This window comes from Pelophylax lessonae (genome assembly GCF_965119305.1).
Source record: "Pelophylax lessonae genome assembly, chromosome: 3".
In the NCBI taxonomy this organism is placed as follows: Eukaryota; Metazoa; Chordata; class Amphibia; order Anura; family Ranidae; genus Pelophylax; species Pelophylax lessonae.
In genome coordinates, this window is record NC_138770.1 from 256,820,385 (window position 1) to 256,846,092 (window position 25,708).

The following is a 25,708-nucleotide window of genomic DNA, read 5'->3' on the forward strand; positions in this document are numbered from 1 at the left end:
TTCCCGGAGTCTTATAGGCCTAAATACGTCCACCATAAATATCCAGTCTTTTTCCTGGCTAATGCACCCTCTAAACAGAAGGGAGTAGCAATTTTTTTTTCAAAAACTGTGGCCTTTTCACATACTCATACCATAGCGGACCCCCAGGGGAGGTACATTTTGGTGAAGGGTTACATTGGCGGTGTTTTATACACCTTTGTTTCCTTCTATGCTCCTAACAAGGGTCAGGCGGCTTTTTTTTCTAGGGTGCTCCCTCTTCTCTCCACCCATTTCGAAGGTAGACTCATTTTGGGAGGTGACTCCAATTTAGCTTTCGACCAAGCTCTAGATAAATCTAAACGAGGACCTCAACGCTTGCGCAGACCCCCTAAGCAAAGTCTTCGAGTAGCCAAGCTTCTCCATTCCTTGGGTTTAGTGGACATCTGGCGAGAACTTAACCCCTCCGCTCAGGACTACACCCACTTCTCAGCTCCTCACAATACACTCGCCAGAATTGATCATATTTTTGTCCCTACCATGGACATCCCCTCAGCACTTTCTTCGGTAATTAGAGACATACCCTGGTCTGACCATTCTTTAGTGTTCCTTAAACTCAAGAGCACACCCTTGCGTACTGGCCAGTCCCCATGGCGACTGAACGAATCTCTTCTCCACGAACCGGTGTGGAAATCCACTATAGGAAAAATGATCCTAGAATATTTCGCCCTTAACGACTCACAAGACATAACTCCCTCCTCCCTTTGGGGAGCCCACAAGGCTGTCATCAGGGGCCATCTCATTCAAGTGGGGGCTAAACTCAAGCGCGAACGACAGTTCGAAATTACTGAGCTGGAACGGGAATTTAAAAGGCTGAGTGGGGAGCATAAACGTAACCCGACCTTGACTTCTCTGGGCAAACTCGATGCGGTTAAGCTTTCCCTTAATTTGGCTCTAACCACCAAGGCAGCTAAGAGTTTACAGTGGCAAAATGCACGCCTGCTGGCCACGCAGGATAAAATAGGACCTAGGCTTGCTTCTAAATTGACTCCGAAATATAGGATTATTTCTATGCCCAAAATTAAGGCTAGGTCCGGGGAACTCACGAGGAATCCTGCCTCGATTATGGCTACTTTCCAATCCTTTTATTCTACCCTGTATGCTGACCCTAAGCCTTCCCAGGAACATGATATCGAGTCCTTTCTGGGACGGGTCCCTCTTCCACAACTTAGCAAGAAAGCACGCTCCCTGCTAGAAGAACCTTTTTCCGAGCAGGAAATTCTAATCGCCATTAAAGCTCTACGCACCAATTCCGCCCCGGGTCCCGATGGCTTCTCTAACATATATTATAAGACATATGCTGATACACTTGCCCCTTACCTGGCAAGATTCTTTAACTCCCTCAGAGGCACGGAACCTCTGGACCAATCCATGAATGCAGCTTTTATATCGGTCATCCCAAAACCGGGTAAGGATCACACAGACGTTAGTAATTACAGACCCATTTCCCTTATTAATAATGATCTCAAGCTCCTAACGAAAATTTTAGCTACTCGCCTCTCCAGCTTCATTCATTCTTATATTCACAAGGACCAGGTAGGCTTCATCCCAGGCCGACAAGGGACCGACCAAATTAGAAGAGTGATTGATGCGGCTACTCTCTTGCGTTCAGGCTGGGATGGAGCCCCTCCCCAAGAGGGCTTCCTACTATCCTTAGACCTACACAAGGCCTTTGACTCGCTCTCTTGGCCGTTTCTCTTCTCCACATTGGAGAGATGGGGTTTTGGCCCCTCCTTTTTGGCCATTCTCCGGGCCTTGTACTCCCACCCCTCAGCACGAGTCAGGCTGCAAGGCCTTTATTCTGATTCCTTTTCCATCCACAGGGGTACACGGCAGGGGTGCCCTCTTTCACCCCTTATTTTTGCTATTGCCTTGGAATCCCTAGCTATTGCCATCCGTCACCATCCTGATATACGTGGCATACACTGCGGCAATACAGTGCATAAATGCGCTTTGTTCGCCGACGACCTTATGCTGTTTGTCACGTCCCCCCTGATCTCGCTCCCCAACATCATATCACTCCTCCATAGCTTTGGGGCGGTCTCGGGACTGAGGGTGAATATGAGCAAATCCCTGGCTCTGAACGTCAACCTTCCACAATCCCTGGTCACTCGCCTAAAAGAACATTTTCCTTTTTCCTGGCATTCCGACTCAATACCCTACCTGGGGGTACATATCACTGCCTCGATTTCTGATCTGCATTCAGCCAATTTTCCACCACTTATTAATAAACTGAAAAAGGACCTAGAGGACTGGTCAAAATTTAACATTTCTTGGCTGGGAAGAATCAACGCAGTCAAGATGACCCTGCTCCCGCGTCTCTTATATCTATTTCGCGCTCTCCCCATTCCGCTAGTGAAGTCACAAGTTACTTCCCTTCAATCACACATATTTAAATTTATTTGGGGCAGGAAGGGTCATAGGATCAACAAATCCACGCTTTTTAGGTCTCGTAAAAATGGGGGTCTCGGGGTACCGGACATTTGGAAGTATTACTTAGCGGCCCAACTGGCACAATTTTCTGTTATTTATGTTAAAGGAGAAAAACCTGATTGGTATTACATGGAAAGACAGGCCATCCCTCTCCATACTGTGGACTTCTTACTTTGGAGCCCTCCTGCCTCCCGCCCCCCAATCCTGGCTCCTACTCTTTCACATTCATTTGCTCTTTGTGACCTTATTCATAAGTCCATAAAGATTTCCTCCCCCTGGGGTCCTCTCAAACATATTTTTCATAACCCTGACTTCCCTCCTGGAACTAACATTGAGGCTTTCAAATGGTGGACGGATAAAGGCCTTTATAGAATTGGACACTTTTTTGATGCCAGAGGTCCTCTTTCCTACTCACATTGTTTAGCTAATCTGAAGATGCCGCCTGCGGAGCGATTTCGCTTCTCTCAGATCTCACACTTTTTGCGCATGCTCCAGAGGGGATCTTCGGGCCCCCTCACAGTAACCCCCTACGAACAATGGTGCTCCAAAATTCAAGACATCAAGGGAGGGATTTCCCTCATTTATGCCTCTTTAATTTCTCCCGAAAATAAAACCTCCTACATGCTGAAATGGGAACAAGACCTGAATGTAGACTGGGACCTGGATGCTTGGCATACCTGTGTCGGAAGAGCCTTTCGTGGGATCCACATGGTGGGCCTCATGGAGGCTAATGTTAAAATTTTGCTGCGATGGTACATGGTCCCTTCTCGCTTGGCGACAATTTTCCCTAGCTCGTCCCCGGTCTGCTTCAGAGGCTGTGATCTTATGGGGAGCCTGTTACACGTTTTTTGGGAATGCCCAAAAATCCGTTCTTTTTGGAATCGGATGTTCCACACAATACGACGCATTACGGGGGTTTCCCTTGAGCAATCACCTTTATATGCCCTCCTAGGTCACCATCCTCCCAGGGTCCCCAAGCACACTCGGACTCTCATTTCTTATATATTCCTAGGAGCTAGAATCACAATAGCTAAGCATTGGAAACAGTCTAAGGTCCCCTTCCTGGTTGCGAAGCGTAAAATTTCATGGATGATGACACAAGAAAAGATGTACAGTATCTTGAATGATTCCAGGGCTATATTTGAGTCAGTCTGGGAACCCTGGGCGACATTTGTGAATGTAACACTCTAAGATGGGCTCGGTCGGAAGGACGCCTTTTTCCTTGGGGTTTCCCCCTTTTCTTTCCGTTTTGATACTCATCTATGGGTTGGGTGGGGTCGGACCATGGGATTGTTCTCCTCAACTCTTTCTTTACTCTCTCCCTTTCATCCCCTTCTTTTCTCCTTCCCCCTCTGATATCTCTCTTTCTACTCTTCTTCTTCCTACCACTTGTTCTATCCTGTTCCACGTTTAAGTCTGTTTATGAGGCATATGTGGTACCTCGTACCATAATTACACTAGTAGTTATTGACTAATACATGTTTTTTATTGGGGTTTGGCGGATGTTGCCTTTCCTCCCTTTAGGTTTTCAGAGACAAAGGCGGTTTTCTCTCAGCTGTCTTTAGCCACTTCTCTTTGGGGCACAGTATGAGCCCATTAGGGGTGCCCCGGGGCGATCGGCTCTCTATCTATCTTGGAATTCAGCCATAATGAGAATGTTTTTTATTGATCAGCAGTTTTTCCAGCACTTGCTGGCCTTGTTTTCTTGCCATGTCTATTAGTTCTTGTACTGTTCTGCACAACAGTTCATATGTAAGCAAGTTATTACTATGCCTCGTTTGTTATTGATCTTCTGTTATCTTTTTGAAAATTTCAATAAAAATTATTGAATATAAATTCATGTGCCAGATCAGACAAAATTCACAAATATCGGAGAACGTGTAAATTTTCTTAAGTCTGGCCTAATTTTTGTTTGAGTGACACTGTGGCATTCTAATGCACGTGTTGCAATGTGCTAAAAGGCATGTTTCCAACTTTCTAAAATAAAACTAATGTTTTCCTGTGCTCAGGTTTATCAATATTCCAAACAGAAGCAGCCAGTACAACAATTTGTTGGTATCACATTTCAACATGCAATAAACCAGGAAAATGCCGCATTTATAAATGAAATTGCATAATATGAGATGTAATACAAGTGAAAATTCACATAAAAATATATATACACATGTGTATATAAATGCATGGTGTATGTGACAAACACACAATAAGCAATATGAATGACATTAACACACACACAACAGTCTGTGACCAATCACAATGTGCCCAAGGATAAATCTAATGTTGAACATGTGAAAGCAAGACCTTAATGACCTTGATCCTTCAGTGCAAAAAGCCCAGTCTCTTGGTCTTAAACACCTCCACCTGAGACAAGGCAGCCAACATGTACTGCTTACCAGACTGACATGACCCCCAAAAATGAATGGTTATTAGTGCTTGACGGATCAGTCCCAAGCAACCAGGGAAAACATCACGTCTCCCTATATGGATATGAGGCTCATAAACAGCAAAAACAAAAAGGAAAGCATAGCCTCATAGTGTAGCAAGAAACATCCTTTATTAAAAAGCTAAATATATGCACTAACATAATTAATTTATGTACCATTTTTCCATAAAATGTATAATAAAAGTTCAACTTTGGCCTTAAAAACGAGTGTACGGTTCGATCTCAGTGCTGTAGTATAGTACATTTTGAAAAGGACAACATCTCTATTTTGTTCATGTTTTATGGTGCTGGAAATCCCATAGAAGTTAATGGAAGCTCACTAAAGGCAGATAACATGTGTTACGTTTCCAAAATGTATTAACAAGCCTTAGGCAATGGCTGATATCCCAATTCACTCCAAATTCTAAATTGAAAAATGCATTGAAAAAGCAGAACACCACAAATCAAAACATGTCAATACACAAAGAAAATGCACATTGACACGTGACAATGCACCTGCCTAACCTTACAGAAAACACACACCTACATGCTTAGATCTAAATGGGTTCTAAAAGACTTTGAGCCCCATTTAAACAGTGGTCATTTTGTTCCTCTAGTTGTACAGATTTAAACAATTATAGCAACATAGTAACATAGTAGGTAAGGTTGAATAAAGACACAAGACCATCCAGCCCAACCTGTGTAGGTTTTCGTTCATTATCATTTCCCGTATCCCTGTATGCTGTACTCGCTAAGATACACGTCCAAGAGTTTGTTAAAACTATCATCTGAAAATTATATTTTATAGAATGTAAAACCTGTGTGGCTGTACACGTTTTTGATTGGGATGCTCATAGATAGAAAAATATACAAGAAGTTTGTGAAAATAATAAAAAGTACAGTACACTTAAAAATCAATGCACTTAATTTTTGAGAAAAGTTCACAGAAATGTACTTTTACTGCAATTGTAATTTGTATACAATTTTGTATACAAATTACACATGTGCATGAAGAAAAAAATAGCTTAGTTTAGTTTAGATTTGTTAATCTAGTTATTTAGTGTTGGTAAATTGGGTTGATGCCTTCAATTCATAATCGGGATTCATATTCAGAATTCATATGCAGATTTAATTTTATGTCTTTTTCAAATTTTCTTTGAATTTACAATTTTTTTCGATTTGAAACGTTCGAATCAATAAATTTCAAATCGGTTGAATCAAAAATTTTTTTTTTCTATTTGAATGCGGCAAAGTTAACAAACAAAAAAAAAATCTTCATCAAATGATTACAATGACTCTTTATATCATCTTTGGCTTAACAAAAACAGCATTATTTCAAAATGGTACTCTAATAACACACATAGTCTTTGATTTCAGAAACATTTTTACAGTTCGAACGTAAAATTAGATTTGAATTTTAATTAGAATTTCAGAAATTCAGATGAATTTTGTTTTATTATTCTGAGCATTCGGCAAACTTTATTTCTACTATAATTTGGGTATTAGGACATATCCGAATCTCCGAATAATTAAAAATTGGTCCCAATATTTATTCAAAACGAAATGAACCACACATGTCTAATACAATTTACAATTTGTATTTTTCCACCAAAAGTAAAACTTCAAAGGGTTGAATAACCACATGAGCTTCACCTTAAAAAACTGGTATTTGGCTTCCACAGTGGTGTGAACATCTACCTAGTAGAACTTAGTAAATCTGTGAAAAGAAAACCAGGTAGCAGCCCTACAAATTTTAATAACAGAAACTTGACACTCCAGATGTAATGGGCCTTGAGTAGGAAAGGAGGAACCTTGCCCTAATGCTATAGGCTTGAGAAAAAAGGTAATTCATTCACCTAGAAAAATAGATTTAGAGGCAGACACATCCTTGGAGTACCCTTAGGTAGTACAAAACAAATTGTCAAAATAAAATTGTAGACTTTGGATATAGAGATGTCCCAAACTATTCGCCGGCGAACAGTTCCTGGCGAACATCGCTTGTTCGCGCTCGCCTCGGCGGGGAACATATGCGATGTTCGGTCCGCCCCTATACATCATCATTGAGCAAACTTTGACCCTGTACCTCACAGTCAGCAGACACATTCCAGCCAATCAGCATACCCTCCCTCCAAGACCCTCCCACCTCCTATAAAAAAGCAAGGACAGCATCCATCTTAGATTCATTCTGAAGCTGCAGTGTTAGTTAGAGCAGGGAGAGTGCTGCTGCTGCTGAATTAATAGGGAAATTGTTAGCTAGGCCAGTGTTCTGTGTCCACTCCTGCTCTAAGGACAGCATCCTGACAGCACCCCAAAAAGCCCTTTTTAGGGCTGGTACATCAGTCTGCTTTTACTTTTTATATATATATATATATATATATATATATATATATATATATATATATATATATATATTGCAGTTGCCTGCCTGTCATGTGTGAGAGGCCACAGACCCACAGACTGTACTGTGTGCACACAACTCATATCGGGTGGCACAGACCCTTGCAGATAAAAAAAGTCATTTAATTTTTTCTCTGTAATATAATTGCAGTTGCCTGCCAGTGAGTGTCAGCTTCCACAGACTGTACTGTGCCCACTGCCCACCACTCATATAGGGTGGCACAGCACCTTGCAGATAAAAAAATGATTTATTGTTTCCTCTGTAATATAATTGCAGTTGCCTGCCAGTGAGTGTCAGGTCCACATACTGTACTGTGCCCACTGCCCACCCTTCATATAGGGTGGCACAGCACCTTGCAGATAAAAAAAATAATTTCTTTTTTCCTCTGTAATATAATTGCAGTTGCCTGCCAGTGAGTGTCAGGCCCACAGACTGTACTGTGCCCACTGCCCACCACTCATATAGGGTGGCACAGAACCTTGCAAATAAAACATTCATTTAATTTTTCCTCTGTAATATAATTGCAGTTGCCTGCCAGTGAGTGTCAGGCCCATAGACTGTACTGTGCCCACTGCCCACCACTCATATAGGGTGGCACAGCACCTTGCAGATAAAAAAGTTATTAAATGTTTCCTCTGTAATACAATTGTAGTTGTCTGCCAGTGAGTGTCAGGCCCACAGACCGTACTGTGCTCACTGCCCACCACTCATATAGGGTGGTACAGCACCTTGCAGATAAAAAATGTATTTATTTTTCCTCTGTAATATAATTGCAGTTGCCTGCCAGTGAGTGTCAGGCCCACAGACTGTACTGTGGCCACTGCAAATGGACTGTTTGCGGTTGTTTGCGGTGCGTTAAACGGGGAGTTTGGTCTGTCAGAGTTTGGTCTGTCACTGTGAAGCGGGCGTAACCCTTACACTACCTGATCGATACAACATCATACCTGATCGTATTCACACACTGGATGTTTTAAAGCACGTTATTCCAAACAATTTAGGAATGTTAGGTGATTTATGCCCTTTATGAATTAAAACCCGACTCTGCGTCAACTACGTAATTTTCCATGGGAGTTTTGCCATGGATCCCCCTCCGGCATGCCACAGTCCAGGTGTTAGTCCCCTTGAAACAACTTTTCCATCACTATTGTGGCCAGAAAGAGTCCCTGTGGGTTTTAAAATTCGCCTGCCTATTGAAGTCTATGGCGGTTCGCCCGGTTCACCCGTTCGCGGAAGGTCGCGTTCGCCGTTCGCGAACGGAAAATTTTATGTTCGCGACATCTCTATTTGGATACATTTGAACAGCCTGAACATTCAAGGGGAAAAGTAGCTTCTCCTTAGAATGCTTAGGATTAGGATGAAAGTACTAATCAAGTGGAGTGGGGAAACCACCTTAGTTAGGAGAGTACAGAGGCCTCAACATCATCTATCTAAACATCCTAATTTTCTGACCCCACCAAAAATTTCTGTGATTTACCTTGGATAATCTGCATTACTTATTATTTCAGCCTGTTCACAGTTTCCAGAGTGTTTACCAAGGTGTTGGCTCTGGGGTTGTTGAGAACTCATGGCAACTCCATCATGGGTTACCTATACTACCTACTCCTCACAGATCAACTGGCTCAGAAGCTCACATCATATGTCCAACATATGGTACAGGTCTTGGAAAGGTTAAGTTGGGGGGTGAACCTTCTGAAGTCTGCTTTTGTTCCAAAATAGCATCCGTAGTATTTACTCTTACTTTCAATAATTTTTATTTGAAATAACCAGAAATGATTACAGAGAAGGACACTGCATCAAAATTACGTCATTGAGGCATGAACAGATTAAACCATGCAAGAAGGTAACAGTTGTACATTTCACAATAGTTTTAACAAAGATGTATATCTAAGGTACCACTTGGGAGATAATCCAGTCTCTGCTGAAAACGGGTCACAGGAGTGAAGCACAAACTTCACGAGATTCGGCTGAACATCTCCCTAAGGCTTGCTTCCATTAGTGAAACATTCACTATACCCTAAAGGACCTATGAAAGAGACTGATCCAGGTGTCCACCTCCCAGCTGGGTTCAAAATCACATTCCTAACTCAGTGCATATGAGGGTTTTTCTGTCATCTTTTTCTGGTTTGGAAATGACTGAAATTTAGGCCATATTAGCCACAGTGTCAAGGGTAGATCCCTTCCAAAGAGAGTTAAAGAAATGGGTCAAATACGGTGAGAGCGAGGATCCAAAAGTCTTGTAGTAGCAAGAGGAGAAACCGTCAGGGCCCGTAGCTAGTCCCATCTTAAGGTTTTTGATAACCCCCAGAACTTCTGCTTCAGTTACAGGTTTCTCAAGATCTGACCTGTGATCCCATTTCAATTTGGGAAAGAGGATGCCATCCAGGAATTCAGATATTTGGGAAAGATGGACTCCCCTGTTTGCCCTATAAAGCTTGGAATAAAAAATCATGGATCTCAGCCATAATCCGTTGTGGATTCTACGTTAGTGTCCCCCATGGAGGAACCTATTTTGGGTAAGGAGAAGGAATGTGCTTGGGGCGTCAGTCTGGCAGCAAACCTGGGACCTATTTTATCTTTATAAAGGTAGAAACAAGCACCAGACCACCAAACTTTTTTCAGTCTGAGTGGTAAGGGCCTTGTAGTATTTACTATTAGTCCTCAACATAGCTCGAGCAATAGGTGGGAAAGATGACTGCTGCATTCAGTGCAGTTCCTTATGCCCAGTTTCACTCCAGAGATGGTCAGATCCATCAATATGATAGATGCCAAACTGGCTAGGAAGGTGCCTTGGATAGTCTTTTGGTTGGGGGAACATAGTCCTCAGAGAACAGAAGTTGCAATCAATATCCTGGAACTTTGGGCCATTCAGCTGGCTTTCCTGCACTGGTTGGTCTACCTTAAGAGTCTCCCATCATTGTGCAGTCAGATAATGCCACAGCTGTGGCATAAATGAACCATCAAGGAAGTTGTGATGCTCAGGAAGAAGCAGGCCTGATTATGTTTTGGCCAGAAATTTACATTCTGGCCCTCTCTACTGTGCAAATTCCCAAAGTGGAGAACTAGTAGGTAGTTTTTCGCAGTGGAAGAATGAGCCCTTCACTCATAGGTGATTCTCAGGCATTTGCAGTGGATGCCCCGGTGACTCCTTAGATTGTAAGCCTTAATGAGCAGGGCCCTCTGATTGCTCATGTATTGAATTTTATTGTAACTATACTGTTTACCCTAGCATTGTAAAGCAAACTGCTAGCACTTTATAAATCCTATATAATAATATTAATAATCAGGTTTCTCTGATCTTTACCTCTCTTCAATCCAACATATTCCTGACCTGTTGCATATGATAGTGGGTGACATTCCAGTTATTCTGACTGATCCTGCTTAGCAAAGAAGAATCTGGTTGCAGACATCATACATCTCTTGGCAGATTTGCTGTCTATCCTGCTTTATGGTTGCTAGCTTTGATGGCATGGCAGTTGAACGCCAAGTCCTGAGGGATAAGGGTGTTTCTGATGTGCAGGCAGATATCCACTGATACCGGGAAGTTCCTTTGATAAAGCAAAGCAATCATTGACCTGGTAAACTCATTTCTGTATTTTTGTACTGGAACTTGTTAAGACCCTTGGTGAGGAGCTTGTTAGTTCCAGAATATAGTAGACATTCTCCATTTGGCTTGGGAACCATAAACAGGTTAGAATAGAAACCGTTAGATCTCTCTAGCATGGGTGCAAAGACCCTCTTGGACAGCAGCATTTCGAGAGCTGCAAAGAATATTGCTCTTTTTGTGGCTCTAAAGATACCCCTCAGCGCATAAAGTACAGAGGGGGAAAGTAGTGAAACTCCAGCTTGAAACTTGGGACAACATGCTGCAGAGCCAATTGCCTGACTCCCTAAGACCATATGAAAATGAAGGCCAATAAACATTTCCCCACCCTAACAAAATGGGGTGCTCCTTCACTGTGAAGTGGTCTTGCAGAACTAAGACATAGGCTTCTGCTTAGAGCCCAAGGCTTGTTTCTTTTTAAAGGAACTATTCTTGGATTCCAAAGGAACTTTTTTTGACCTATCACATTTGCGTTGTGCTTTTGGGGTTAGATTGTACTTTTTTCCTCACAGTCACCTTCTGAAAGAAAGTGTCCAATAATTGTCCAAGCAATCACTCACACTTAAAAGGGCAGCCTATCAATTTGCTTCTTCCAGAGAAGTCCAGACGACTAACACTTGAGCCACAGGATCCTTCTGATGTGGACAGACATTATGTCGACCGGGAAAACCTTACGTAATCTTCCGCAGCATCCACTGAGAAACTTAATGCTCTCAGAAAATCTTTTAGGAGCTTCCAGATGGATCAGATTCTCTGTAACGGTGTTTACCATTTTTACAAACTTTGAGGGCTTGGCACACTTCCGCTACAGTCCCCGCATGCTGCAGAGTCCCTTCTACTGGGTAGAAGGATTCCTAAAGAGGGCCAAACCAGTGTGAACACTTGAGGGCTGACCTTTCAAACCAGAAATTGATACAAAAATTCCCTCCTTTGATGCAAAGGAACTGGAGGACTGGGTCCCTGGGACAGTGTAAATACCAGATACGGTCAGGGATTCAGAGGTCATGTGACTATAGGTAAGCCATTACAGGAAGAACTGTGCAGGAGGTCATCCCTACCTCATAGAGGGATTCAGGAGCCTACCCATCATTTTTTGTCCTACCACTGTGTCTGCATTAGGTCATGGCTTGCTGAGGGTTAGTATGGCTTTTATGTCCATTAAATAGCATGGCCATCCAGCATAGAGGAGTGTCTGCACAAGTCAGAACACCTAAGTGGCAAGTCAACCCCAACAAACAAGTATCCCAATACTTGCTGTGTTCGGGGGCCAATGTGCTGTTGGCTGCTGTGGTGTGCAGTAGGGATGATCGAACGGTTCAGGTCCACCATCGGTTCGGCCCGAACATTGGGTGTTCGAGGTTTGGCCGAATTTAGAACTTTTTGCCCAAAAAGTTCGGAATTCGGCAACCAGAACCGACCAAAATGCAATGCTTCAGGAAATGGGCTTTAAAAGCCCGTGATTGGACCAGAACCATTAGCAAAAGCCAATTGAGGGGGCAGGAGAATGCTAGGAATGTGATTGGAGTGACTAGGGGGTCCCTAGACCAATCATTAGTGAATACGCCCCCCAGTATATAAGATAGCCCCCGCCATATTCCTAGCATTGTTATACTGGACATGGAAGAGAGTGGAAGCAGTTCTGTTAATTTTACTTTAAAAGTGTCATTTAGCATTTATTAGTGTGAGGAAAGGGATATCTAGTGTAGTTAGAGTGCTCCTTTACACTTAAGTTAGCTTCAAAAATTTAGTTTCTGTAGGGAAAGTGTTAAGTGTAAGGGGACCGTAGTGTAGTGTAGGGTTAACTGACAGTGACTGCTATGGAAGGGTGACAAAACCCTTCCATAGCAGGGTGACCGCTATAGAGAAATGATCATTTCTCTGAGTTGCTTCGGGACAGGAATATGGCTTCTCACCAGCAAGCATTTTTCATGCTGCAGGGGTTGCCACTGCCAGTGCTTTTTTGAGGACATGTTTGATGTCAGACATGACATCTGAACATGTGTATAGGGGGTATATATACACATATATGTCTGTATATATACCCCTAGACATATATAGGTGTGATAGTAGCAGAAATATATGCTTGCGCTAATGAAATAATTTACAGTAATGTATTTCTGCTACTATCACACCTATATATGGCTAGGTGTCTATATACATATAATTATGTGTGTATATATACCACTATACACAAGTTCAGATGTTTTGCCTGCCTCAAAAGAACCCAAAAAAATGCCAAAAAACCGCTAGCGTAAAAAAAAAATGCCCAGGTGTGTTTTTGCTGGCATTTTTTGGGGGGTTTTGGAGGCAGGCAAAACATCTGTACTTGTGTATAGTGGTGTATATACACACATACATATATTTATATACACACCTAGACATATATAGGTGTGATAGTAGCAGAAATATATGCTTGCGCTAATGAAATCATTTACAGTAATATATTTCTGCTACTATCACACCTATATATGGCTAGGTGTCTATATACATATAATTATGTGTGTATATATACCACTATACACAAGTTCAGATGTTTTGCCTGCCTCAAAAGAACCCAAAAAAAGCCAAAAAAACGTCAAAAAAAAATGCCCAGGTGTGTTTTTGCTGGCATTTTTTGGGGGTTTTTGGAGGCAGGCAAAACATTAGAACTTGTGCACAGTACCACTATACACAAGTTCAGATGTTTTTCCTGACTGCAAAGAACCCAAAAAATGCCTGCTATAAAACCGGCAAGGTGTGAAAACTCCTGTGCTGAAAGTGTTCTAATACAAACAATCTTTTTTTTATGGTTCTGGACATGCTACAGAGCTGAAACTTCACATGTACACTTTTTAGACCCCCCAGATACGAAATCCAAAAAAATCAATCAAAAAATCTCTTTTTTTTTTTTTTTAATTTTTCAATAATTGGCTTTTTTATCAAAAATGACAATTTTTAAGAACTTTTTTTGTGTGATTTTGTGTCTGGGGGGTCTAAAAGGTGTACCTGTGAAGTTTCAGCTCTGTAGCATGTCCAGAACCAGAAAAAAAGATCATATAGGTGTAAAAGGAGGGTCCCACATCCCTGTTCTACTGAAAAATTATCTTTTTTTTTTTTCATGGTTCTGGACATGCTACAGAGCTGAAACTTCACATGTACACTTTATAGACCCCCCAGATACTAAATCCAAAAATCTCTCTTTTTTTTTTCAATAATTGGCTTTTTTATCAAAAATGACAATTTTTAAGAACTTTTTTTTGTGTGATTAATAGTTAATGGGGCATGACCCAGAACCCTAGGGACTTTTTAGGGGCATTTATTGGGTTTTAGGGCTTAAAAATTGTGTTTTTTGATTACCGAAGTTCGGGTCCCATTGATTTCAATGGGGTTCTGAAATCCGGGCCGAACTTTCGGGAAGTTCGGATGTTCTGGCCGAACCAAACTTTTCAAAAGTTCGATCATCCCTAGTGTTCAGGTGCTGTGGCTAAATATAGCTGAACCATTGCATTGGAGTGTGTGTCTGGAGAAACATCAAAGTGGCAGGCAAAGCATGTCATCAAGCATGCTTACCATAGCAGTCCATCCCTTTTAAACATTGCCACTGTGCTATATTTCTCTGTCTGTAAAAAGCAAACTACACAGCTCCAATGCACATGAAACATTGAAGGGAAAAAACTACCACATCTTCTACCACTGAATAACTCACTAGTCTATGCAACAGGATCATCATGGCAGGCACACCACACAGGGCTGCCATCGGGAACTTGATTCCTCCATAGGATTCACTGCCCTGGAACTGCAAATTGCCCTGCCAGTGAGATTACCTGATACATAGTACCCTGGAGATCACAGCTCACATAATGCTGCACTGAGAGGCAACATTAAGCTCATCTGTGCTTTTGCATGTGGCGTCCTAGTACAGTTCCTCTTGGTCTCTGTACATAGGTGATTGATTCGGGTAATTTTATTTTCTACTTTAGCAGGGGTATTTAGAATAGACCAGAAAACAAGGGACAAAACCAATGAAGAAAAATCTTCAGAAACATATGCAGGCACATCCATCACCTAAGGGCACTAGCTAAAAACTGAGGCTTAGCCAGGCTGGGAGGGGTTTTAGCAGGAAGGGAATTTTTTGACCAGTGCACTATCATCTGAAGGTGGCAGAAAAGCCTAAGTAGTCATAAGTAGTAGTGTCCTGTGATATACGATTAAGAGTATATTCTTGCACAAAGTCCAATTTAAAGTTTAAAGTTCAAACTCTACATTTCAGAATCTGCAGAGATGTTTCCCAAACCCTTTAGAAGCAAAACACATCTTCATACCTTGGACCCACAGTGCAATGAATCCAGTGTTGCTTTCACAGTCTGAAAAATGTGGGATTTTGGGGTTTGTGCATTGGTGATTTTGAACAAAGACCGTTAGAGCATAATAAAATAATTTATTAAATAACACTTATTGAACCACTTCCCCTCTAGAGCATTTTTCTTTTTTCACAATGCAAAATAATTTTTGCTATAAAAATTACCCAAAACCCCCAGAATATTATATATTTTATGAACTCAGGGGGACCTTATAGAATAAAAACATACTAATTGCCCTGATCATTTCCGGGTTTAAACTACACAGAGGAGTCCAGGGAATAGATGCTCCTCTGGCTCTTCTGCCTGACATCCTTTTTTCACATTATGTAGTCTGGGGGTCCCGAGAAGAGCAGGAGAGACCAGGAGTGACCAAATGGGGCAGCAGCACCCATGAGCACAGTAAAAGCGATCAGGTGGTCCTAAAGTCACAGACATCACTTTTACACAAAGGCGTGGAACCTGGCCAACAACACATTTTGGATGGTCTAGATAAGTCCGAAATGGTAAACTAGGTAAAAATGTCTCTCTTTACCAACAATGTCACTGACAGTTAAAAAAAACTGAAAGGGATTGCTCAATAGAAGCATGCTATGAAGAGTCACACATGGTAAAATTTTGAGTGAAGTCTATATAGATAGCATGACAAACAGTCCCTGTAGGTCCAGGGCAGAGTCATGGGTGAAGTTCCACTTTAAGATAAAGTGGTGGTAGTGGTAGATCTATCCAGCAGTAGGTAGGGGGTTATGCTTGTCAAACCCTTTTCTATCCTGGAGCATAATTTAATTTTCACTGGAATAAGCAGGGCTTTGTGGTGTGTTAGTAAAAGACTGCATGCAGGCTGGGCTAGAACATCTTTCAGATCTAAGGAGACCCAAATTGTCTTACAGCTAGTTAGAATGCTGTGTTCTGTATTGTGCTGGCATCAACCCCCTGCAGTATAAACATTGGTGCTCTGTGTTTGATGCAATGTTGATGTATAAACACAGGCAGGAAGCCTTTGAATGCAGTTTGGCATCTTGACTAAGAGCTGGTTCACACTGGAACTCGCATGTGTGCACGCACACATTCTCGTGCAATCCCTCCTGATTTGACAGCCCATTCATCTGAATGAGCTGCTAAACATGCAGGGATGTGGAAAAAGTAGTGCAAGCACTACTTTTGCAAATCACACCACACCAAGCCATATGTTACTGTGGAACGATGCGGTTTGGTGGCTGGAAACACTCTGCGTTTGTGAAATGAATTTGGGGTACCATTAACAATTAATGTGAACTAACCCTAACTCTTTTCTAGCTCTAAATTTGAATCAGGCCCCTACGGTAGATATTTCACAACACTTACAGCACTTTCACACCTTGCCACACTTGTGCATTATGTTAATATACCTAATGTATGTTGCATGACACATTAATGTACTTTGTCGACAGCCTATTCAAAATAAATTAGCTGTCTAAACACACACAAGTACAGACAAAAAATGTTAATGCAGCATTTCTTAAATACAGTGCATTGTGGTAGTGTATTGCCATGAACTGTGGTGCATTGCAATTAAAGTCCTGCTGCTTTAGTGAGTTGTGGTACCATTTAAAATGCTAACATTACATAATGTTCCTTAACCACTTGCCGACCAGCGGCCGTACTTATACTGCGGCAGGTCGGCTCTGTCCCGTGAAAGGATGTACCTGTATGTCGCTTCGTGAGACAACTAGTGGGGGTGGGCGCACACGCCAATTGGCCACAGGGGGAGCCAATCCGCGGGTCAGGTGGACGCTATGTTCATCGGGCACCTGCGATTGCTCCCTGTGGAGACAGAACGGCGGTCTACCGGTGTAGACACAGCAGACCGCTGTTCTGTCAGTGATGAACACAGGGATCCTGTGTTCCTCCTATTTAGGAACACAGGTTTCTGTCTTCATTCAGCATGTCCATCCCCCACACAGTTAGAAAACACCACCTAGGGACACATTTAACCCTTTGATCGCCCCTGGTGTTAACCCTTTCCCTGCCAGTGTCATTAGTACAGTAACAGTGCACATTTTTATCACTGATCACTGTAGTAATGACACTGGTGCCCCCCCAAAAAATGTCAAAAATGTTAGTTAAGTCTCCGATCTGTCCACCGCAAAGTCGCAGTCCTGCTAAAAATTGCTGATGGCCACCGTTTTTAATAAAAAAAAAATTAAATAAATAAAATTGACATAAATCTTTCCCCTATATTGTAGACATGATAACTTTTGCGCAAACCAATCAATATACACTTAATGGGGATTTTTTTTACCAAAAATATGTAGCAGAATATATGTTAGCCTAAAACGATGAAAAATTTGATTTTTACATTTTTTCTATTGGGAATGTTATATAGCAGAATAATAACGCAAAAAATAAAAATCGCATTGGTGATCAAATACCACCAAAAGAAAGCTCCATTTGTGGGGAAAAAACAACATCAATTTTATTTGGGTACGGTTTTGCACGCCCATGCAATTGTCTGTTAAAATAACGTAGTGCCGTGTCGCACAAAATGGCCTTGTTATTAAGTGGGTAAAACCTTCTGCTCCAGAAGTGGTTAAAAATGTGACTCAGCCCCAAGTCATGCTTCAAACCTACATTTTTCTTTTTTTTACCATAGAATTGTGAACATTCCCCTTTATCAACTGAATTTCATAAATACCTTGCCCCACACAATGTCACTCTTGTCATCCCATTTTATAAAAACATCTTGATCTCTTCCTTTTGTAAAAGCTGGATAAGGCGCAGTCTCATTTCCTGCAATTGCTGGATCCTAAAACATGGTTTAAAAAAAAAAAAGATTTTTTATTTATGAACCATAAAGCCAGTATGTCTACTAGTATTTTTTTCTTCTATAAAACAAGGTCAATGTCTAAGAAACCCCATTAATTTTCATTCCACCTTTAGGGCCTGTTTACACCTCTGTATTTAGGGTGCCCTATACCAGATATACAATTATTCTTTAATTGCATGTAGTACGGTATAGTCTTTACCAAAGCATTTTAATGTGCAGCATGTTAAAAGGCATTCAAAACACTAAATGTAAAGTATTACATTGGAAAACATGCTTAAAAAGGTACAGTGACAATAAAAAGTATGTAAACCCCTTGAAATTAACTGGTGTTCTGCAGTAATTTGCTATCAAATGTGATCTGATCCTCATCTAAGTCACAACAATAGACAAACACAATAGGGTTGTTTAGGGTTAGTTATTTAGGCGGGTTAGCATAATGGTCAGGCAGATAAACTTTCATTAAGTAGTTATATGTAGTAGCCTCTACATTTCTCATATGGCAGATTTACTATAAAAAGAGTATGTGACCAAGTAAGAAAGTAAAAACATGCAAAATTAAAAAATTTAAAATGTAAGGTAAAAAGGCAATATTAACACAACTGATGTATGTCATATTGTCTATAACGTGAAAGCGTTCTTTGAAGGGATTACAAACTTACACATAATTATTTGAATATATGTGTTTTTTCCGTAATGTTAAAGGATTTAGTTAAAATGCTGTAATGAGGATTCTTATAGTTGTGTAAACAGTATTGCTACAAATGCTGGCTAAGCAATCCATAAATACTTCACATATGCCATACCAGCATGATGATGACTTTCATTCCATCCAATCGGATTTTATCGAAGATGTCAGGGAGTCTTGAAAAATTTTTGCCCAAAGTGAAATCCATTTGCCTTTCCATGTAATCAATGTCAGCATACTGCACATCCTAAGAGGACACAATACATATTCAGTGCACAACAATGAGCTTTTACAGTAATGCAAAGATTGTGACAAAGTGTACACTATGAATAAGAATGCATAGTTTAAAAAAAAACTACAATATATAGACAATACAATGTGCAATATCTCATAAAACCCACAGGTATCTTTCATTAGTTTGCCCATAATAAGCTATTAAAAGGTCACAGAGTAAAGTTCTTTACAGTATCTCCTATCAAGAAATAAAATACTTAATTTAGTAATGCATAGGGATGGGTGAATATGCCCAGGTAAATTTGTGCAGGGGGATAAATCACCAAATTCCGTTTGAAATTTTGTGAAAGGTAAACTTAGTAGCGAGTCCCATCAAATTCAATGGGGGTACATCTTGAAACTAAGTTCTGGCCATTTTAAAAGGCTAGTAGGCAAGCTACTGTAATAACAAAATCCATGAAACTGGACACTGCCACAGAAATTCTGTGCAAATGCCAAAGCAGGAAAAAAAAAATTACAGTGCAGACAGGCTTCTGTTCATGAGGCTTCGAAGACTACATAAAAAATGAAGGCAATGAACCAATGTGCTAACCAATAATTAAATTCAGTGAGGAACCAAATACAAGTAAAAAAATATTAACGGGCAATAGCAGCAAATTTCTGCAAGGTCACCACATACAATAAAGCTCAAATAAGGAAAAAAACAGTGTTAATGCAAAAAGCAACATGTGACATATAAGGACCAATAAATAAATCCAAATGCTCAAATCCAATAATGTGCATACATGAATAAAGTGCAAAACATGCTAAAAGTGAAAAACAGGTGAAAAATAAATCACGTATAATGAAAAATATTCTCAGGAGATATTAATAATCAAAGTCCATATAACGGTGAAAAAATATATCAAAGTTCATGTAAAGTCCACAAATATTAAGTGGTGATAATCAATAATAAAAAAAGGTGTCTTCTGTGCAGAATCTTGAAGAAAACGGGCACTTATCCAACCTATGAGTGCAATGGTCGCTCACCTTAATAAGGATGGATCTGTTATGACATTCAGCATAATGTTTAGAAATGCAGTGTTTTGGGTAACTTTTTGTATGTTCTGAATATGTTCTCTCAAACGCTTCCAAAAAGGTTACTTTGATTATTAATATCTCCTGAGAATACTTTTCACTTTTATTGCATCTATTTGTGATTTATTTTTCATCTGTTTCACCTTTAGCATGTTTTGCACTTCATTCATATATGCAAATTATTGGATTTGAGCATTTTGATGTATTTGTTGGTCCTTATTCGTCACACGTTGCTTTTGCATTAGCGCTGTTTTTTTTTATTTAAATGTACATAAAAAAACAAGCAGCTTATTATGGGGGCAACCAAGCCGAGCTGCAGCTCTGTGTATTCATTCAGACATGGAGCTTCCTTTTGGCCCTGCCCCCTCTCTTTCCCGATTGGTTAACTGAATTTGATTGACAGAAGCGAGAGACAATGGGGTTTAGGTAAGTAAGTATTAATATTCTCATCCCCCTCTCTTTTGCCTTTGTGAATGCCCTGGGAAGGTGGACAAACCAAAGGGGAGGCACCAGAACTGGTAGTGGAACGGTAATGCAGGGTGGATTGGGACAAGTAGGTGTCTGATAAACCTACAGACAGCATCCAATCTCCCAGATTTATCAATCATAGAATTGAATAGAGGTTCTCTATCTTTCATGACTCCAACTTTTTGTGCTTGTTGAGTTTTTTCAAGTTTAGCACTGGGAACAGATTGCCTGAGTTTGATTTTTTTTTTTTACTAGGAACAGAGGTGAACTAAATCCTCATCTCCCCTTGGCATTTGGAACATTCACGATGGCTTGTTTTTTATTTAATCTGGCTACAAACTGGACTAGAATGATTTACTTTTCCATCAAATCTGGTAGCCTGGCTGGCTGGAAGAGATAGGAAGGGGGACATCCCTTAAACTTCCACCAATGTCACATCACTATAGCTAATGTGGCCCACTGATCCTGAATATTTTCCATCCAGGTGTGTGTGCAAAGCTTCATATGGCTCTGGGTACTTCTCCAGTTCCTTTCGTAATCTTTTCCAGTCCATAGGATTTTGCCTCCTGGGTATCTACCTGGGAGTTGCAGCATGCATGCTGGACCTTTTTGATTTTTCTGTTTTTTTGTCAGATGATATCTCCCCTCACCTGCCAGTGGTCAACTTTGTGAAAGCTGTATCTTGTCTACTCCCAAATAGATTGGATCCATCATCTGGTATCGTGCACCAGTTTTATTTTTAAGGTTGGGTACGCCGACCATAGATTCAGCCATAATGCCCTCTTGCTGTGACTCTGGGCAACATCGCTCTTGAAGAACATCAACTGATGTCAGCTGACGCCTCTGCCACAGAGTCTCCCACCAATTTCAGGTCTTACAAAGCTATTACCATCTTGTCTCTCTCCACTTCCTACAGAAGGGCTTTTTTAAAATCAACCATCCAACTTGATATTGCTCTGCCTACCTCTTCCAATGTTATTGCTGGTCTTCAGGCACCTGCAGATGCTAGAGTATGTAAAAGCACTTCAGATCTAGATCTAATTTTCGGACTATGGTGTCTTTGATCGTAACCAAAAGGTGACGTGTTTTGCCAGTGGCATTAATGATGCATCCACCATTGGAGGAGATAGCAGTAGGCTGACCTTTGGCTCTTTTAGGGGTTAACGTTTTGACAACCTGTTGTTTATACAGGCCTTTTCCATTCTGGATTAACTCCTCCAGTCATTCAAAGAAGAGAACTGAGTACTTTCTAACCTTGTGGAGAGTTTCCTCCACTTCACCCTAGGCAATTGCGTCCTTAAAAACCCTTGCAAAAGGCTCTATTGGGCAAACGTCAAAGCCTGTGGTCCCTTTAATGTGTTCATCCTTCAACAAGCTTTCCAATTTGGACACCACCTACTGGCTCTGGTTGGAAGTGCTAGGCAATTCAGCCACTAAACTGAGGAGAACAGGCTTCATGTATCATTTATCTTAGTGAATTGATTCCATCAGGCATTATCACTATGTATTTTTATACAAGTGTTGAAACTCTTATTTATTTAAAGTGGAAGTGGACAGTGAAACATTTGGCAGTGAAACATTTTGAGAAGGCAACCATCTCCAATAATATAAGGATGTACTCCTGAATCATAACTATGCTTGCACACATTTTTTAACCCTTTGTATTAAGTAAAATGGCACAAGTAGTCTTTTAAAAGACAGATGTATGTTTATTTATGACACCTTAAAAGTTTAAATATTATAAGGAAGGATCCCAGGATAGCAGAAAAAAATAGACAAAATGTTCTAACCCTGCCTATTCCCATCTAATTAAAAATAAAAAGTTGTGGCACTACTAAATCCTGAAAACTACGTATAATGTTTTGTAATTTTGAATGCATTCAGTTCCTAACCATGTTGCCCCCTTTACCCCTGACTGTGTAGTAAATATTTTTCGCAACTGTTCAGACCTGGCTACCTATTTTCATACATCCTGGACCTGTCTGATGGCTCAGTTATTGTAGAAGTGAGTCATAAAATGTTAGCAACACTGTTTTTCTTCTCTATCACCATGCACCCAGATGACTCAATGCCTAATCTCAAATCAGAAGGTCTCTGGAAACAGTTTAAACTTATGACATGTTTTGATGGCCACAAAGCAAACTATAGAGAAGGCTTAGCTGTCCAGTTCTCGTTGACTTAAGTTAAAACTAGACTTAATTTGACATTTTCCAGTAGTTCAAAAAGTTCAAAAAGACTCATGGGCCTCACACTCACACTGCAGGCAATTTTGACAATCATCTGATAGACGTGTGACTTTTCTCTTTTGTAGACTAGGAACCTGGATCAGAAGCAGTCAGTAACCCCCCCATTGCTCTGCCTGTTTCTTTCCTGCTAATACTTATTTGCTTGAACTGCTCATGTTCAAACTATCTTTGGATCTATGATCTAACTTTATATTGGTCTTTCAACTGCATATTGAAACTTTTTTCGTTACTCCTGATATAGCCAAAAGGGCTTCATGTTATGTCATTTTTAGATATACAGTAGAATAGGTAATGAAAATGTATACTTTAACTCTTAATAAAAAGAGCTGAACAACAGGGGAAGAAAAAAACAAAAAACAAAGCAGAAGTTACAAAATAAAACAGTTTTCCCCTTAAAGTACGGTGTAATACAAGCCATAAGGTCCTTGGACACACATCTTGGGGTATTTGGCTCGATTGACACTGTGATAGATAGATAGATAGATAGATAGATAGATAGATAGATAGATAGATAGATAGATAGATAGATAGATAGATAGATAGATAGATAGATAGATAGATAGATAGATAGATAGATAGATAGATAGATAGATAGATAGATAGATAGATAGATAGAATATATTTCCTAACAAATTGCTGAGATAAGATACTAGTCACATAGGGTGTACTATTTTTAACAGACCCATACACTTGCACTGTGAGAAGAAATAGTAAAGCACAAACATTGTATAACTATGAAAAGCAAAAAGCAGAGTCTTCACATGTAGTGTAAAAATATGGTTAGCGCCATGTACAATTATATTTACAAGTTTAACACAGAAACAAGGTGTTGTAAACATTAACCGATACCTATAAGATTATTTACATCAAGCTTCTCTTTTTTACATTCTTCTAAAAAAAAAAAAATAAAAAAAAAAGGAAACTTCTTTTACTTTAAGTGTCATTTTCTAATGAGTACTCCGTTTTCATACAATTATATAAAAAAGATCATACTGGTCATTTATTAGTAAACCAACTCTATCTATTGCATATATCACTTTTATGCTAATACTAAGAATAGTTGTTGTTATACCACTGGTAACAATTTCTTATCAGACCTTAGCATTACTTACATATGGAATTTGGGCTGCCACCATGTCCTTATACAGTTGTTCTATTTCACTGTCACTCTTATATCCATAACGGCATAATTGGAAACCAAGAGACCAATAAGCTGGCATTACAGGGCGTCCTATGAGCTTTAAAAAAAAAAAAAAGTTAGAACCTTACTTGGAAAAAGAGCTGTACAAATAAGTATTAAATGTTTTGTATTCTTACTTTAGTGTACTGCTGAACTACACTTTCTGGAGTTGTACCCAGTATGATGAAAAAGTCTAAAATTCCACCAATTGTACGATATGTTATAGCTGGGGTTGGCTGCAGGGTCACATCTGCAAAATACAATATTCATTTGCAAATTAGTCATAAAAAAGGAAACAATATTAGGACAGATTTTACTATGTCATGCGGAGAAAAGTATTATGTTATGTGGTCAGCTGTTTGATCATTATATATACCAATTTATGTGGTCCGTTTGTGAAAAACTCCATCTTTGATAGGAAAAGTGCACTTGCAGGGACATATGTTTCACATCATCTGATTGTGCATTAATGGAATGCATAATAAATAAACTGCTGCAGTGCTGCACTCACTCATTGCAATAAATCACTACTGCAGTGCAGTCAGTGCAAAACTGCTAGAAAAAAAAGCTAAACAAGACAACATCTAGACAACAGCTACACAGTGGATTGGACTGGAGTCAGTGGACAACCTCTGCAGTAGGGCACTGACTGCAACTGCAGCAGTCAGTGGAAAACTGCTAGAAAAAAAGCTAGGCAACAGCTAGACATTGGATTGGACTGGAGTCAGTGGACTACCTCTACAGTAGGGCACTCACTGCAACTACAGCAGTCAGTGCAAAACTGCTAGAATAAAAAGCTAGGCAACAGCTAGACAGTGCATTAGATTGGAGTCACTCAGTGGACTACCTCTGCAGTAGGGCACTCACTGCAACTACAGCAGTTAGTGAAAAACTGCTAGAAAAAAGCTAGACAACAGCTAGACAGTGGATTGGATTGAAGTCACTCAGTGGACTACCTCTGCAGTAAGGCACTCGCTGCAACTGCAGCAGTCAGTGCAAAACTGCTAGAAAAAAAGCTAGGCAACAGCTAGATATTGGATTGAATTGGAGTCAGTGGACTTCCTCTACAGTAGGGCACTCACTGCAACTACAGCAGTCAGTGCAAAACTGCTAGAAGAAAAGCTAGGCAACAGCTAGACAGTGGATTGGATTGGAGTCACTCAGTGGACTACCTCTGCAGTAGGGCACTCACTGCAACTGCAGCCGTCAGTGCAAAACTGCTAGAAAAAAAGTTAGGCAACAGCTAGACATTGGATTGGATTGGACTCTTTGCAGTAGGGCACTCACTGCAACTACAGCAGTCAGTGCAAAAGTGCTAGAAAAAAAGCTAGACATTAGATTGGAGTGGGCACTACTCTTTTCAATACTCCCAGTTAAGTAGACCAATATTATAATGCAGAAAGCTGAACATTTCAGCATGCCCATGGTCATCTGTTAAAGGTCCTCTGTTTTGTTCTTACAATGCTGCCACTTCATAAACATGCTCAGGAGTAGGGTTGAGCGGACACCTAGATGTCCGTGTTCGACGGGTTCGGCCGAACTTTAAAAAAAAGTCCGGGTCCGTGTCCCGGACTTTTACCGAACTTTTCCCGGACACCGAACCCCATTGAAGTCAATGGGGACCCGAACTTTAAGGCACTAAAATGGCTCTAAAACACCAAAGGAAAGGGCTAGAGTGCTGCAAATGGCAGCAAAACGTAATTAAGAGCATGGCAAGTGCTCTGCAAACAAATGTGGATAGGGAAATAACTTAAAACAACAAAAAAAAACAGAAAAATAAAACAA

At 40.4% G+C, this 25,708-nt stretch overlaps 1 protein-coding gene across 1 annotated transcript in view; it reads right to left on the reverse strand.

Annotated features, from left to right (window-relative positions):
- The window catches only part of SI (sucrase-isomaltase), a 331,665-nt gene that overhangs the window by 40,451 nt on the left and 265,506 nt on the right, over window positions 1-25,708 (reverse strand). The window contains exons 52-55 of the mRNA XM_082249620.1: window positions 24,061-24,173; window positions 23,856-23,981; window positions 18,837-18,965; window positions 17,902-18,012 (exon numbers count right to left, since the gene is read on the reverse strand). Coding sequence (XP_082105746.1) covers window positions 17,902-18,012; window positions 18,837-18,965; window positions 23,856-23,981; window positions 24,061-24,173 — 479 coding nt within the window. The remainder of the gene's footprint in view (window positions 1-17,901; window positions 18,013-18,836; window positions 18,966-23,855; window positions 23,982-24,060; window positions 24,174-25,708) is intronic.